Below are 16,537 nucleotides of genomic sequence, written 5' to 3' on the forward strand. Positions count from 1 at the left end.
CCGCTGTGGCCGGCGCTAAAAACTGCACTACAGTTTTGTAAAAAGGGGGGGGGGAGTAATTAAGTTATGCGCCTAACTTTAGGCACCTATTATTTAGGTGCCCTATATTTAGACATCTTATAGAATTTTCCCCAAAAAGCGCACAATTATATTATTAGCAAATTTGCAATATATCTTTTCAGCATGAACTCACAGTATAATTCTCCAAAGCCTGTATAAATAACAGTAAGGAATAGTTTGGAAGAAAGAACAATATTATAGTTAGTTCTCTCCACACAATGGACATCTTTGCCTTTTATGTTCAGAGGCCCTTACATTACAAAATGTCTGAAACTTTCATAAAGAAAGGTTTAAGTTCTTAGAAGGTAATTTTGTAACATCTACCTAATTTTTGCATCCAACATGCTTAGGAATCCACTAACTTAACAACTTGGAACATTACAGCATATAAAGAAATTTAAAAGAGGTTTAAAAACTCTGTTAGTTCAGCAGGCATATGGGGCAACAGAGACATAAACATCAAAATTGGCTGGTTTTATTGCGATGCAAAGCTTTTATATTTGTATTTTTAGATTATAAGAAGGTAAATCAAAAAATAAAGGAAAAATCATTTAAAGGCCAATGCTATCAAACTATGATTTTGGATAGTAGTTCAGATGAGTATCATTCCAAAACTGGATTATTGTAATATGTTATACCTAGGGATGATCTCTGTGAGATGTAAGGCTTTGCATACTGTCTAAAACGTGGCTACACAATTAATTTGTGGAGGGAGCAGATTTGACCATGTAACACCATTGCTGAAACAGCTTCACTGGCTACCAGTTAAATATCGGATTGTGTACAAAGTTCTTGTGCTGATTTTCAAAGTTCTACATTATGAGCTACAGTATCAATGGTATTCCAATTGAATTAATAAAAGGCTCGGAAGGTGCTATCATGGCCCTCACTTGACTGTGTCAACAGATTTGGAAGGAAAAAATATGGCCAACCGATTGGAGAAGATCACTGTTCATACCTATACTAAAGAAAGGTGATGCCAAGGACTGTAACAACTACAGAACAATTGCATTAATTCCAAACGCCAGCAAAATATTGCTAAAAATAATACAACAAAGGCTTCAATCATACGTTGAGCAAGAACTACCCAAATTTCAGGCTGGTTTCAGAAAAGGTCGAAGAACAAGAGACATTATTGACAATATTAGATGGATATTGGAGAAGAGCAAAGAATACCAAAACCCCTTATACCTTTGCTTCATCAACTACAGCAAAGCTTTGGACTGTGTAGATCACAATAAACTATGGAGAGCTCTAGTGCAAATGGGAATACCTAAACACACAACTCAGCTGATAGAGAGCCTGAGAGAACACTGATTGGTTTCCAATAAAACTTGGCATCAGGCAAGGATGCATCTTGTCACTTTACCTGTTCAACCTGTACGGTGAAACCATCTTTTGGAAGAAGAGAGTATTGGTTTCAAAGTTGGTGACTGAAATATAAACAACCTGTGCTATGAAGGTGATACAATACTCATCACCAGCAGCAAAGAAGATATGCTGTAGCTATTGAGAAAAGTCAAACCTGAAAGTCATAACATGGGATTAGAACTGAACATAAACAAGATGAAGATCATGAACAAAGGAAAAAGATGAAGATTTTGAGTTTGAAGGCGATAGAATAGAAGTTGTAATGTAATTTCAATCTCCTGGGCTCTTTTGTAAGCAAAGAAGCAACTAGCAGGAAGGAAATACTCTGCAGACTAGCACTTGGTCACTCTTCAATAAAGGCTCTCAACAAAGTATTCAGGGGCAAGGAGATAACACTCCAAACAAAGATCAGACTTGTCCACACACTCATTTTCTCAGTAGTCAGTTACAGATGCGAAATTTGGGCACTACAGAAACAAGATAGAAAGAAGATTGACTCATTTGACCTTTGGTGCTGGATAAGAATTTTAGGCATGCCGTGGACCACCAGAAGAACTAACAAATCGATTCTGGAAGAGATCAAACTGGCTATGTCACTTGAAGCCCAAATGATGAAGTTATGACTGTTTTATTTTGGTCACACCATCAGAAGAGAGATCACTGGAGAAGGACATCATGCTTGGGAAGATCGAAGGAACCTGGCAAAGAGGGCAACCTGAAATTAGATGGCTGAATACATTGAAAACAACCATGGGGATGATGCTGGAGGACCTTTCCCGACTAGCACAAAACTGATTTCTTTTTAGAGCCGCAATTCATCAAGTTGCAAGGATTCGAGCATGAGCCAATGGCACCTAACCTAACTCAGAGCAGCGTGATTGTGCCGCTGCGGAGGATTACTTCGTCCTTTAAACTTGAGGACGTGGTGTTTTTTGATAATATCTTTAGTCTTTCTCCTAACTCTTTTGCTCCCTCCTGATGAGGAAATTGAAACAGGACCTGTCGAGCGAGCAGAATGGATGAGACCAATGAACAGAATGAATGAGACCGACGAGCGAGACACATGAGATTTATGAGTGAGCGGAATGTGTGAATATAACACAGCTAATAATTGGAGAGATACTTCTAAACAGCTCTTTGGATTTAGATTCTAGTACTACGGCTACAGCACCTATAAGTTCATTCTTTAATGAGCATTTCGTAAGTGAGCGTGATTGATCAAGCAGAGGGATCTCAGAACCATTATTGAACTTTGAACTTTGAATTTTGAACCTCATCCCGTTCTGAAAGGACTGAGCTAAGTACTTTTTATTGATTTTTACTGGTTTCCACTTTGCATCACGTTTCTTAGACTTTTTATTGATAGACACATTGATTTTTGGTACACAGATTGAGGATATTGTACATTTTCACTTATTTGTTTTTGAACGTTTTTTGATTTAGAGTCATTATTTTTTGAATTATGATTTTTTCATACAATCATTCACATTTTGGTGTTTTTGCATATGAGGTTTCAGGGAGATATTCTTTTCAATGATTTTTTCTTCAGATGTCCATTCTTGGGGAAGGCAGTGTTTTCACTCCTTTATTATTCATTATTATTTTTCATTTTTTGATACGCTTCAAAAGAATAAAATGATGTACTGGGCACGGTTTATTTAGATTCATTTCTAAGTGCATGTCACTGTATAAGCATTGCCCGGGGCCATTGGTTGAAACGAGAGCACAGGGCCCGTACTGATTGTTTCTTTTGATTTGTCTGATTGATTGTAATTTCTCATTTATAGTTTTTTAAGGTTTACATACATATTTTTTCTTGATCTTTGGTATCATCTCCAGGGACATTCACTGAAGATAACATCATTTATCATACCAATTTTTTATCAGTTGTATACCTAACAAGAACAACATTATGAGCTACCTTGGTATCTTACTCAAGTGCTGAAAGTGTATCAACCATGTAGACCCTTGAGGTCTAAGGGGATGTTCAGGTTGGTTAGTGAAGAGCTTGTTAGCACTTATCATGGAAAAATAAGAGCCTCAATAATATCAGTGGCAGGAGTGCCCTTATGGAATAATTTGACTGGATCACTTAGAATGCTTTCTGATATTCAGAAATGTAACAGTGTTCTGAAGACAACGTTATTTATAGAGAGTTTTTCTTGAAAATTTTTTCTGTTCTTATGATTTTGATTTATAAGATATTTTTAGCTGTATGTAAGTTATTTATTGTTCTACAGGTCTAAGCAGGGTACAAATTTTTTAAATAAATAAATAAATAACTGTGAGCCATTGAAAATATCATTTTTCCACATAGTCCTCCATGCAAGACAACACATTTGTTGTATCATTCAACTAGCTTCTGCATTCCTGCAGAGAAGACTTTTTCAGCTGTTCCTGCAGCCAGGTGAGCACTGCTTCCTATACTTCATCATGCTTTGTCTTTTGCTCTCTGGGTCACAGTGATGCACTCATGTCTTGTTGCCGGTGACAATTTTCGCCAGAATATTCAGATCTTCTCCGTACCGTCTCAGGAACTAGATCACAAACTCCACATGCTGTTACTTGTGCAGATCAGTTTGGGAACCCATCATGTGCAGACTTTCCTATATCCCAAGTCATCATGCATTATGGCAAATGCAGATCCATAGCTGATATCCAAATTTGAAGCCAATTGAGAGTCAGTCTTCTCTAATCAAGCCATCTGTCAAGACAATGTGCTCCTGGCATCTTCCCTGACAATGTGCTCCTGTGTGCATGATGTTGCTGGGCAACCAGAACAATCTTTGTCGATTATACCTTTTCTTCCTGCTTTAACCCTTTTTACCCAGTCATAACCCTTTCGTTGATTCATTGACCTATGACCATACTGAGTCAATATCTGCAAATAAATTGCACTACTGCACCTTGTTCTTTGATGGTGCAATCTTGCAATGGAGCGTCCATGTTTCTGACCTCTTGGCTACCACACAACTAAAGGACGAATGCTTCACTGTGTATGGACGAACTATTCAGCGGGCAATATATCAGTACATATATTGCATTTCGCTAGCTCTGTCCCAGTTATCGTGTATTTTAACAATTGCCTTTAATTTCTGAATCACACTCATATTATTGGTTTTTTGTTAGTAATGATATTATGGGTGTTATTTTGTGGTCTGCCTAAAAGGTTTGATAGGCAGGGGTAGGCAACCATGGTCATCGAGGGCCACAATCCAATCAGGTTTTCAATATTTCTACAATGAATATGCATGAGATCTATGTACATTCACTGTCTCCTTAAGGATCATGGTTGCCCTTTCCTGATCTAAGGGGGTAATTGTCTTGCAGGTTAGGAAGATGCATTGAAAATATACATGAGAGAGATTTGCATGCAAATGGATACCTTTTTATGCAAATCTATCTCAGGAATATTCATTGGATAATCCTGGCTAAGTTTGCCTTCCAGGAGAGAGTTGAAAAACATTACATTAAGATTCCTAATTTAAGAGAAAAAATAAATTTTTCAGCAGTTGGTAATGTAAACAATTTCACTGTTTAATCATTGATTCATATGCACTATATTAGCTTTGTTTTTTTATTTCTCACTGTTAACAGTTACAATTTTGAGAGTCCATTGTGATGGGAAAGAGAACACCTTCAACCGTTTCCACTGACTTTTCATGCAAACAGGCTTATAAAATAGAAAAATGCAAATATACAAAATAGACTCACTAATATTGCTTCATTTCAAGGGCATATTTTATTTGTGCCAACTTCTGGTAAATTCTAGTTTTCACCTACCATTTATAATAGTTTCTGTTTTAGAAAAAATCCCTGTGAATGAGACTTTTATTGCATACTTATTAGGAATCTACAAAAATTAAGTACTCATTCTACTTCTAACTAAAGTTATCAGATTCTTAAAAAAAAAAAAAAAAGCCCTAGAGTTTGTAATTATACCTAAAAGGAGTGCATGGAATAGTTGATAATATTCTTGCACGATGTATTTGATCGGGTCATGAATATCCAGACAGATTTACTGAGAAGCTAGAGGATCTTTCACATTTCAGAGGGAACATTTTGGCCTTACTGTCTTTAACATACCTGAGTTTGGATTCTATTAAGCCCTCGGAACCAAAGAATCTGTCCACGTCGAAGTTCTCTCTCTGCATGGTCAATCTCTTCAACATCCTCATTCAGCTCTTCTTCAGGGATCTCTTCCTTCTGGGTGAGGTGCCCTGCTCCCTTTAAAAACTTTAGCCTACTGGTTGGGATGGTTGCAATAACCTGTGAAATGCATTGTGTAAGACAGAATGAAAACAGAACATTTAGTTCAAATTACACCTTATGCGATGCAATCTTTGCTGTTCTAGATTGCAATGCAGTTGCTTCCAATTGAATATTAGTGCTACTTTATGGATCTTATTTTGAAAACATTAAAACTGGCTTATTAGATTACATTTTGATTCAGTGAATTTTGATATTCTCTGGAAAGTAGTCAGCAACCAGAACTGTGTATCACACAATAAAAACAGTTTAGGTCAGTAAGGAAGTACTAATAGTTTCACTGTTTATGCTATGGGTGACTTGCAATATTAGCTACAGCTTCTAATGAATTCTGCCTTATTCTTAAAATGTTTAGGTTTTTTATTTATATCCCGCTTTATACAAAGCAGGTTCCAAAAACACATACATAATAAAATATACAATTACACACATTAAAATACATAACCATACAAATACAATCTCATCTAAATAGCCCAAATATACATCAAATGACAAATCATCCCATCTTCTGAGAACTCACTCCAATTACCATTACAATTGTCTATTATCCCCACATCCTCTTTATATCTATTGTGCACTCAAGTCTGGAAAATACAATTTCACTTCCCTTAGCATCCATTTTCATCTGACAAAACAAATAATGTTTTAACAAACGTTTATTTTTCTTACTTAATAGGGAGATAAAACTTAGTATTCTGTGACGAAAATTATAATATAATATTGTAATCACAGCTATAATCTCTTGTTAATAATATTACTTTCTTTAAATTGATTTAAATATTATTGTGAAGTGCTCAGACCAAGTAACCCAAAATATAGTGAAGTCACTACAATGAGGTTAACAAGGGGACCATCATCGCCTTCACCTGTCCCCTGCCCTCCCTAAATGCACAAAAAAACTTGATCAGATCAACTTGATGTACTTATCTGAATAGGGGGGTAGTTGGTTTCGTTAATTCTCATTGATGACTGTTTATTAATAAAGTTCATGTGCTCCGTTAAAATCCTAAAAGTGTTCATTCGTTCTTCCAATCCCGTCCCCCCGACTCGAGTTTCACTTCTTCATCAGGGAGGGACACTAAGGAAAAATCAAACCAAGTTCAAAAATCGCAACTCAAACTTCTTGAAACATAGTGAAAAGATTCAAATTAAATTAAATTATATCTATGAGTTCTGAAATACACGGTATTGATTCAAACACACAATACTGAGGGTGATATATCCAAAGCATTAATACAAAAAGAACAATGCTTCATATACAATTGGCAGACCCTGGCGCCAAAGGGTTTAAATTTAGACATAGAATGGCTAGCAGTTTAAAGTATGACCCCTCTTTCAGTGAAATCAATTGAATTTAGGGTTTATTTCCGGTTGTCGGTTTGGCTGAACCTTCCGGTTAGTCCTCTTTAAAAACTCAAAAGCCGAGCGATAGATTCAGTTGGCCCGTTTGCTTTGAGTGAATCTGATCTCAGTGAGCCATTACCAGGTATTATAGGCACTTTAAGAGCTTTAAGATTATGATTAAGTTACTACACTGGTATTTACTAAATAGTACTCAGAACTCATAGATATAATTTAATTTAATTTGAATCTTTTCACTATGTTTCAAGAAGTTTGAGTTGCGATTTTTGAACTTGGTTTGATTTTTCCTTAGTGTCCCTCCCTGATGAAGAGGTGAAACTCGAGTCGGGGGACGGGATTGGAAGAACGAATGAACACTTTTAGGATTTTAATGGAGCACATGAACTTTATTAATAAACAGTCATCAATGAGAATTAACGAAACCAACTACCCTCATATTCAGATAAGTACATCAAGTTGATCTGATCAAGTTTTTTTGTGCATTTAGGGAGGGCAGGGGACAGGTGAAGGCGATGATGGTCCCCTTGTTAACCTCATTGTAGTGACTTCACTATATTTTGGGTTACTTGGTCTGAGCACTTCACAATAATATTTAAATCAATTTAAAGAAAGTAATATTATTAACAAGAGATTATAGCAGTGATTACAATATTATATTAACAAACGTTTAAACATGATCAAACTCACTTGCTCCCTTATGTAGCCAGGGAGTTTACTCCATTCTGTTGAATCCACACATGAAAAAGTCGCAACTCTCATGATTTGCATCATCAACTCTTTTCTAATGTTTATTTACATCTTGATATACTGCTATTATTGAATCACAGGTCAAATGCAATCTCAATAAAATAAAAATAAAACCCCCAAAAAACCTCCATAAAGGATAGAAGAATCACTCGTACAAGTGATAGAGACGAACAGCTACACCTAGCATATGCCACCCATGGCTGCACCTGGGTAGCTTCCTAAGATGATATTAGATATCTTCAGCAATTCTCATCTCCAACAGTAGGGGCCCTTGACTAGAGGCTGGAGGGGGTGGACCCAGAGTGAATACCTCAACTTTCAGAGGGTGGACATTGCTGGCAGCAAAGATGCATTGTACACTCAACCTGAATGTGCTGTTCCGGGTAATAGAGACCCCCTTCCATGTTCTTATAGTCTTTTCTACCATGATCTCATTCTCATAAACTGCCTGATCCCCATATATGTGTGAAAGAGTCCCACAGGCTGACAGGGGAAAACTGAAGAGGAAGAAAGCTTTGTTCTGTGTTACAGAGCCACACCCCGACTGTCCTCTGTCCAGTCTGATAGAGCTCAAGTTTAGAGATGGAAGGGTCCTTTGATATTGCAATGGAGAACTGCCCATCCTGGGTGCCCTGTGCAGTCACTGCATTGCCTATGAACGTCGGAGCAGTAGTCAATTAGAGGCAACAATATAGTGTGTGACACAGTGGTTAAAGCTACAGCCTCCCACCTCCACCCCCAGAACAACTGCTGACCCCTTTCCCCGTGTCTCGGTAGCAAACATATCCTGCACATTTTGGCTGCTGTTATTACAGTCTAATCGCTTTTCATGTGGCATTCTAGGATGTTATAACAGCCTTAAAAAATACAAAACAAGAAGATGGAAACTTTATGCATACGCCAACCAAAAAAGAAAACTGCAGGGGTGATGTACAAAATGCCAAGTAACATATAGTAATCATGTGTCCAATAGACTAATGAACACTGTTTTTCACTTTTGCCACTTCTTTTGGGCTTCAGACATGCCATTATTTGTTCGCTGACATTTTTAGCGATACAAAACACCTTTTTGGCTATGGCTGTGGCCTCTTCATTTGCCCATATGTTTCTATATGTTTTATGTCAATTTGTTGAGATTTTTTGTTATATATAAAGTGCTCAATATAAATAGTTATAAAAATTTAACTTATCTTAACAAATTTTCATCTCCTTAATAGGATCGGGTTGGGGTTTGTCACATCGACATGTTTCGCCATGTTTCGCCATAAAGGCTTTCTCAAGATACAGACCCCCTTTTTTAGTTTCAAAAGACCATCCCGATATCCAACATTTATTTGATCTACCAAAGAAAATGTTGGATATTGGGATGGTCTTTTGAAACTAAAAAAGGGGGTCTGTATCTTGAGAAAGCCTTTATGGCGAAACATGTCGATGTGACAAACCCCGACCCGATCCTATTAAGGAGATGAAAATTTGTTAAGATAAGTTAAATTTTTATAACTATTTATATTGAGCACTTTATATATAACAAAAAAATCTCAACAAATTGACATAAAACATATAGAAACATATGGGCAAATGAAGAGGCCACAGCCATAGCCAAAAAGGTGTTTTGTATCGCTAAAAATGTCAGCGAACAAATAATGGCATGTCTGAAGCCCAAAAGAAGTGGCAAAAGTGAAAAACAGTGTTCATTAGTCTATTGGACACATGATTGCTAAATATGGACTAATGTAAAGGAGGTGACTGGATTTTTACTTACAAGTAACATATAGTTACTTGGCATTTTGTACATCACCCCTGCAGTTTTCTTTTTTGGTTGGCGTATGCATAAAGTTTCCATCTTCTTGTTTTGTATTTTTAAAGGCTGTTATAACATCCTAGAATGCCTAGAATGAATTTTTTGATTGGGTGACCAGAGAGCTGGATCGAGGACATATGCTAGATGTAATTTACTTGGATTTAAGCAAAGCCTTTGATACAGTTCCTCATAGGAGGCTGTTGAACAAACTTGAAGGGCTGAAGTTAGGACCCAAAGTGGTGAACTGGGTCAGAAACTGGCTGTTGGACAGACGCCAGAGGTGGTGGTTAATGGAAGTCGCTCGAAGGAAGGAAAGGTGACTAGTGGAGTCCCTCAGGGTTCGGTACTGGGGCCAATCCTGTTCAATATGTATGTAAGTGACATTGCTGAAGGGTTAGAAGGAAAAGTGTGCCTTTTTGCAGATGATACCAAGATTTGTAACAGAGTAGACACAGAAGAGGGAGTGGAAAATATGAAAAAGGATCTGCAAAAGTTAGAGGAATGGTCTAATGCCTGGCAACTAAAATTCAATACAAAGAAATGCAGAGTAATGCATTTGGGGATTAATAATAGGAAGGAACCGTATATGCTGGGAGGAGAGAAGCTGATATGCACGGACGGGGAGAGGGACCTTGGGGTGATAGTGTCCGAAGATCTAAAGGCGAAAAAACAGTGTGACAAGGCAGTGGCTGCTGCCAGAAGGATTCTGGGCTGTATAAAGAGAGGCGTAGTCAGTAGAAGGAAGAAGGTGTTGATGCCCCTGTACAGGTCATTGGTGAGGCCCCACTTGGAGTATTGTGTTCAGTTTTGGAGACCGTATCTGACGAAAGACGTAAGAAGACTTGAGGCGGTCCAGAGGAGGGCGACGAAAATGATAGGAGGCTTGCGCCAGAAGACGTATGAGGAGAGACTGGAAGCCCTGAATATGTATACCCTAGAGGAAAGGAGAGACAGGGGAGATATGATTCAGACGTTCAAATACTTGAAGGGTATTAACGTAGAACAAAATATTTTCCAGAGAAAGGAAAATGGTAAAACCAGAGGACATATTTTGAGGTTGAGGGGTGGTAGATTCAGGGGCAATGTTAGGAAATTCTACTTTACGGAGAGGGTGGTGGATGCCTGGAATGCGCTCCCGAGAGAGGTGGTGGAGAGTAAAACTGTGACTGAGTTCAAAGAAGCGTGGGATGAACACAGAAGATTTAGAATCAGAAAATAATATTAAAGATTGAACTAGGCCAGTTACTGGGCAGACTTGTACGGTCTGCGTCTATGTATGGCCGTTTGGAGGAGGATGGGCAGGGGAGGGCTTCAATGGCTGGGAGGGTGTAGATGGGCTGTAGTGAGTCTTAACAGAGATTTCGGCAGTTGGAACCCAAGCACAGTACCGGGTAAAGCTTTGGATTCTCGCCCAGAAATAGCTAAGAAGAAAAAAAAAATAAAAAAATTTTTAATTGAATCAGGTTGGGCAGACTGGATGGACCATTCGGGTCTCTATCTGCCGTCATCTACTATGTTACTATATGTTACTCAGCACCCTGAGGTTGTGGGTTCAAACCCACGCTGCTCCTGTGACCCTGGACAAGTCACTTAATCCCCCCATTTTCTCAGGTACATTAGATAGACTGTGAGCCCAACGGGACAGACGGAAAAATGCTTAAGAACCTGAATAAATTCATGTAAACTGTTCTGAGCTCCCCTGGGAGAACGGTATAGAAAATTAAATAAATTAATAAATAAATAAACCAGTAAAACTGCAAGGAAATTTAACAGTAATGTGTCCCTTCCTTTGCCAAACCAATCTCCTAATGATTCCTGTTGCCCCCAGTCAATTCTGAGAATTTTACCGACCTAAGAAACAGGAGAATGAATCTTCTGCAGACCATCCATTGAAAATATAATCAGGCCCTACTGATTTTTAAATCACTAGTTGATGCTCACCTGGCCCCATACAAGTTCCCCTAATCCTATAAATATACACCACATCCATTGATCAAGTTGAAGTGGAGAACAGCTAAAAGGCTTTCCTCCAAACTGTACAATTATTATCTGAAAAAAAGAAGAAGAAAACATATTGAATATATTCTTAAAATTTAATTAAGGAAATATTTTTTCTGTGACTTCATTCTAGTGATCATTTATAACACCTAGTGGCATAGCTAAAACCATAAATGCCACAACACCACCATATAATATTTGTAAGAATTTAGAAGACAATTTTTAAAACACCAATTACTGCATGAAAAATCTCACCTTTAAATTGACTAAGGGCCTGTTTTACAAAGCTGTGCTAGTGGCTGCAGCGTGGTAATGGCCCTGAAGCCCACAGAGATTTAAAGGGCTTCAGGGCTGTTGCTGCGCGGCAGCCACTAGCTTGGCTTTGTAAAACAGGCCCTAAATGTATGCACCAATTACAATATTATACACACTTTTAGTCAAATTAAAGGGAGGTAGTTCAAAGGGCATATTTGAGCATATTTCCACCCCTCATCCCCACACAATATTCAGCCGGTGGTGATCAGCATTTTTTTAGAACCCTGATTGTTGCTGGCTAAATTATTGCCCTATTCAGTGTCGGGCCATGTGTAGGCACTAGCACTGAATATTGAGGGATAATTCTGGGTAGCCTGGCCTGCTGGAATTTATCCGGGCTTGGCTGATATTCAGCTGGGGCCCAAATAAGAGTTATGCAGCTCAGGCCACATAACTTTAATTTTGTCACTTGCTTAACTTTTTTTTTCTTTAGTTCCCTGATCCCCCTCCAAAAGCCCTTCTCCTTTCTTCCCCCTCCCTCCAGCCCATGAGTCACAAACTCCCTCCCACCTCCACCCCCCAGAACAACTGCTGACCCCTTTCCCCGTGTCTCGGTAGCAAACATATCCTGCACATTTTGGCTGCTGTTATTACAGTCTAATCGCTTTTCATGTGGCATTCTAGGATGTTATAACAGCCTTAAAAAATACAAAACAAGAAGATGGAAACTTTATGCATACGCCAACCAAAAAAGAAAACTGCAGGGGTGATGTACAAAATGCCAAGGCTTTAATCACATTCCTATATAATTCACAGGTAGCTTCTCTATCATCACACATCATTGGTGTATTAATTCACAGTTAATCCACTTGTTATCACAGACACATCTGTTGATTTTATTATATTTTCACAATAGGATCCCTGAGGAAGAAATGTTTTTCGAAACACGGACTGTGTCGGGTTCTGATTTCTAGCTCGAAGTGAACTATGGGCTAGATTCACTAAAGCTCACCTTGTTGGGCAATCCATGGCTGAGTCTTGCTGGGCGATTGATTCACTACGCATCCTCATGCAAATTAATTTGATTGGAGGCACGCCCCACAGCGACCCCAAGGATCGCTGCAGAGCGATCCATACGCATGTGCAGACCGTACAAGTGAGGTCAAAACAAAGGGGAGGGGGTGGTGCCTGCAGTTTTGAGTGGACAGAATGAGCTTTTTCCAGAACACGCTGCAGCCAGATGGAACAGAACACGCACTTAACCCGCAGGTTAAAACCATGGGCTTACACTGCAGGGAAGGGAGCAAGGACAGGGCGACAGAGAGCAGGAGAGTCGGTAGAGCTTCTCTTCTTGTGCATTTTGCACAAGGGAGATATTTAAAATGTTTTATTTTTGTTTTGATACTGGTATTTCAGGGTGGCAGAAAGCGTGGATCAGATCGAGGTTGATAGGCCAGGAGGTTACTGAATTGGGTTGCAGGTCAGAGAAGGCTCGCAAAGCTTAGTGAATCTAGCCCTACATTTCTTGGATTTTCTTGGACACAAACTGTTTATTGACTCAGATTAAAGCCTTGGCATTTTGTACATCACCCCTGCAGTTTTCTTTTTTGTTTGTTGTTTGACATATTACTGCAGTTTCATTGGATTTTTTGCTTGTGTTTGCCTTTTGGAACTTTATGTATATGGAAATCTTTTCCTTCTTGACATTAAGAGATACTAGCTGTCAGTCAGGTCAGGGCAGTCAGTCAGGGCATTATATTCCCATCGCAGTTTCAATTTCTTGGGTGAATACTTACCTGTATAGCAAATGTGCCTAGAACAATAGAACAAAATATAGGGTTTCTAAAGATGCCATCAAAAACATTTCTCTCTCCGTGGATCTTGCGAGCATTGATTTCATTGAATAGCTGCATCATGACGAAGGTATTAAAAATGATGGTGTAATGTTCAGAGGGAGGAGAGTGGAGTGGTGCATTCCTGCCACTGTCAATAGTAAACATTTTTTCACCTTAAAAAAAAATAGTGGAAGAAAAAGTGTTCGCAATTAGAAACATTCCTAGACTGAAACTGGTCATTTGCTGAGCTCAAAGAGAAACATAGTCTGACCTATTATTAGTGTTACCAACGATATATGCAGATCTACAAAAAGCTGTAGATTTCCATAGGAATGTTTATTTTTCACATTTAAAACCCGCCTACAACTAAGCAACGTACAATATGAACATACACAGTACAAATTCAAGTTCAATTTATTTAATATACTGCAAACGCGGTTACAATGAATATAAACTGGAGAAAGGAAAAACAATACATAAATATAAGAACATAAAAATTGCCGCTTCTGGGTCAGACCAGTGGTCCGCTCAAAGACCAGTGCCCTGAGATTAGCCTTACCTGCGTACGTTCTGGTTCAGCAGGAACTTGTCTAACTGTATCTTGAATCCCTGGAAGGTGTTTTCCCCTATAACAGCCTCTGGAAGAGCATTCCAGTTTTCCACCACTCTCTGGGTGAAGAAAAACTTCCTTATGTTTGTACGGAATCTATTCCCTATTAGCTTTAGAGAGTGCCCTCTTGTTCTCTCTACCTTGGAGAGGGTGAACAACCTGTCCTTATCTACTAAGTCTATCCCCTTCATTATCTTAAACGTTTCGATCATGTCCCCTCTCAGTCTCCTCTTTTCAAGAGAGAAAAGGCCCAGTTTCTCTAATTTTTCATTGTACGGCAACTCCTCCAGCCCCTTAACCATTTTAGTCGCTCTTCTCTAAACCCTTTCGAGCAGTACAATAAGGTTAAATTACAATAAAAATTGCATAGGGAAAAGGGAGAAAAACCATAATATATTTTTCCTAACTTAAATATAAAAAGAAATTTCCAGTATAAAAGAAAACAACTATGATCTGAATGCTTGAGCAAATTAGAATGCCTACAATTGAGCTTTGAATGTGAATGATTTTTCTTTACGAAGATAAGTAGGGAGAGAATTCCACAAAGTAGGCGCCATAACTCAAAAAGAAGAGTTTCTATGTATGTCAAGAAATAACTGCCTAAAAGAAAGACAAGAGCAGCACAAATTCATTTTACAGCTCCTAACTCTCGCTCACCATAAAATTACCTTTATCCATCCTATCATTCTCTCTTCAAGTGACTCCCCAACCTCAATATGTGCTGTCTATCTGCCAAATTTGGCAGCTAAAATTTAATGCTAAGAAATGCATAGTCATGCATTTGGGCTGCAAAAACCCAAGGGAACGGTACATAGTTTAAGGGGTGAAGAACTTATGTGCACAACGGAACAGTGGGACTTGGGTGTGATTGTATGTGATGATCTTAAGGTGGCCAAACAGGTTGAAAAGGTGATGGCTAAAGCTAGAAGGATGCATAGGGAGAGGTATGGCCAGTAGGAAAAAGGAGGTATTGAAGCCTCTGTATAAGACTCTGGTGAGACCTCATTTAGAATATTGTGTACAATTCTGGAGGCTGCACCTTCAAAAAGATATAAAAAGGATGGAGTCGGTCCAGAGGAAAGCTATTAAAACGGTGTGTGGTCTTCATAATAAGGCGCATGGGGACAGAGTTAAAGATCTCAATCTGTATACTGTGGAGGAAAGGTGGGAGAGGGGAGATATGATAGAGACATTTAAATACCTACATAATATAAATGTGCATGAGTTGAGTCTCTATCATTTGAAAGGAAACTCTGCAATGAGAGGGCATAAGATGAAGTTAAGAGGTGATAAGCTCCGGAGTAATCTGAGGAAATACTTTTTTACAGAAAGGGTGGTAGATGCATGGAAGTGTCTTCTTGAAGAGGTGGTGGAAGTAGAGACTGTCTAAATTCAAGAGGGCCTGGGGATAGGCACATGGGATCTCTCAGAGAAAGAGATAATGGTTATCCCAGGACAAGCAGGCAGCCTATTCTCACATATGGGTGATGTCATCCATGGAGCCCAGATGCAGACAGCCTCGCAAGCAGACTTGCTTGAAGAAACTCAGAAGTTTTGAGTCTGCCGCACTGCGCATGTGCGAGTGCCTTCCCGCCCAGCACAGGGCGAGTGTCTCAGTTTTCCGCGGAGCTGAGAAGTCTGTACTTTGATGCTCTGCGTTGAACTTCGTTCGCTTCGTGCCTTCTTTTCACCGTGGTTTGTGTTATTTTCTTTTGCGAATTGCTATGTCTTTCTTTCTTTTCTGTTAGTTTAAAAAAAAAAGTTTTATTTTTTCGTCAGCTGACTGGCGGGACGGATCAGGCGCCTGCAGCCTGCGGGATTCAACATTGCAGCAGCTATCATCCCTCCTATGTTCCAGCCAGTCACGGGCTTCAAGAAGTGTAGCCAGTGCCAGCGTGCGATATCCCTCACGGACCCACACCACTGGTGTCTTCATTGTCTTGGGCCTAACCATAGTCTGAAGTCGTGCGCGCACTATGCTGCTCTTCAACTTCGGACCTGAAACGTTGTCGGATTCAAGTGGAAAAGCTGTTCAGGATGGACTCTTCAGCAACACCCTCGACTTCCAACTCGGTCAAGAAGTAAATGGGAGGTCCTCCTGTTTCCACAACTCCGACATTGAGTCTCATCAGACCTTCCTCGTTCGGATCGTCTTTGGCCTCGAGTACACCTGCTTTATCTTCCCCTGAGCTTCCCTCAGGTCAGATACCTAAGCAGAAGGTTCCTGCG

General features: G+C 39.2%; 1 protein-coding gene across 2 annotated transcripts in view; it reads right to left on the reverse strand.

The window, feature by feature from the left end:
• The window catches only part of ATP2B2 (ATPase plasma membrane Ca2+ transporting 2), a 691,115-nt gene that overhangs the window by 33,310 nt on the left and 641,268 nt on the right, over positions 1–16,537 (reverse strand). For both annotated transcript variants that reach the window (XM_033926077.1, XM_033926076.1), the window contains 3 exons: positions 13,660–13,871; positions 11,552–11,659; positions 5,518–5,700 (listed from right to left, as the gene is read on the reverse strand). In XM_033926077.1, coding sequence (XP_033781968.1) covers positions 5,518–5,700; positions 11,552–11,659; positions 13,660–13,871 — 503 coding nt within the window. The remainder of the gene's footprint in view (positions 1–5,517; positions 5,701–11,551; positions 11,660–13,659; positions 13,872–16,537) is intronic.

Source organism: Geotrypetes seraphini, chromosome 17 (assembly GCF_902459505.1).
Source record: "Geotrypetes seraphini chromosome 17, aGeoSer1.1, whole genome shotgun sequence".
Taxonomy (NCBI): Eukaryota; Metazoa; Chordata; class Amphibia; order Gymnophiona; family Dermophiidae; genus Geotrypetes; species Geotrypetes seraphini.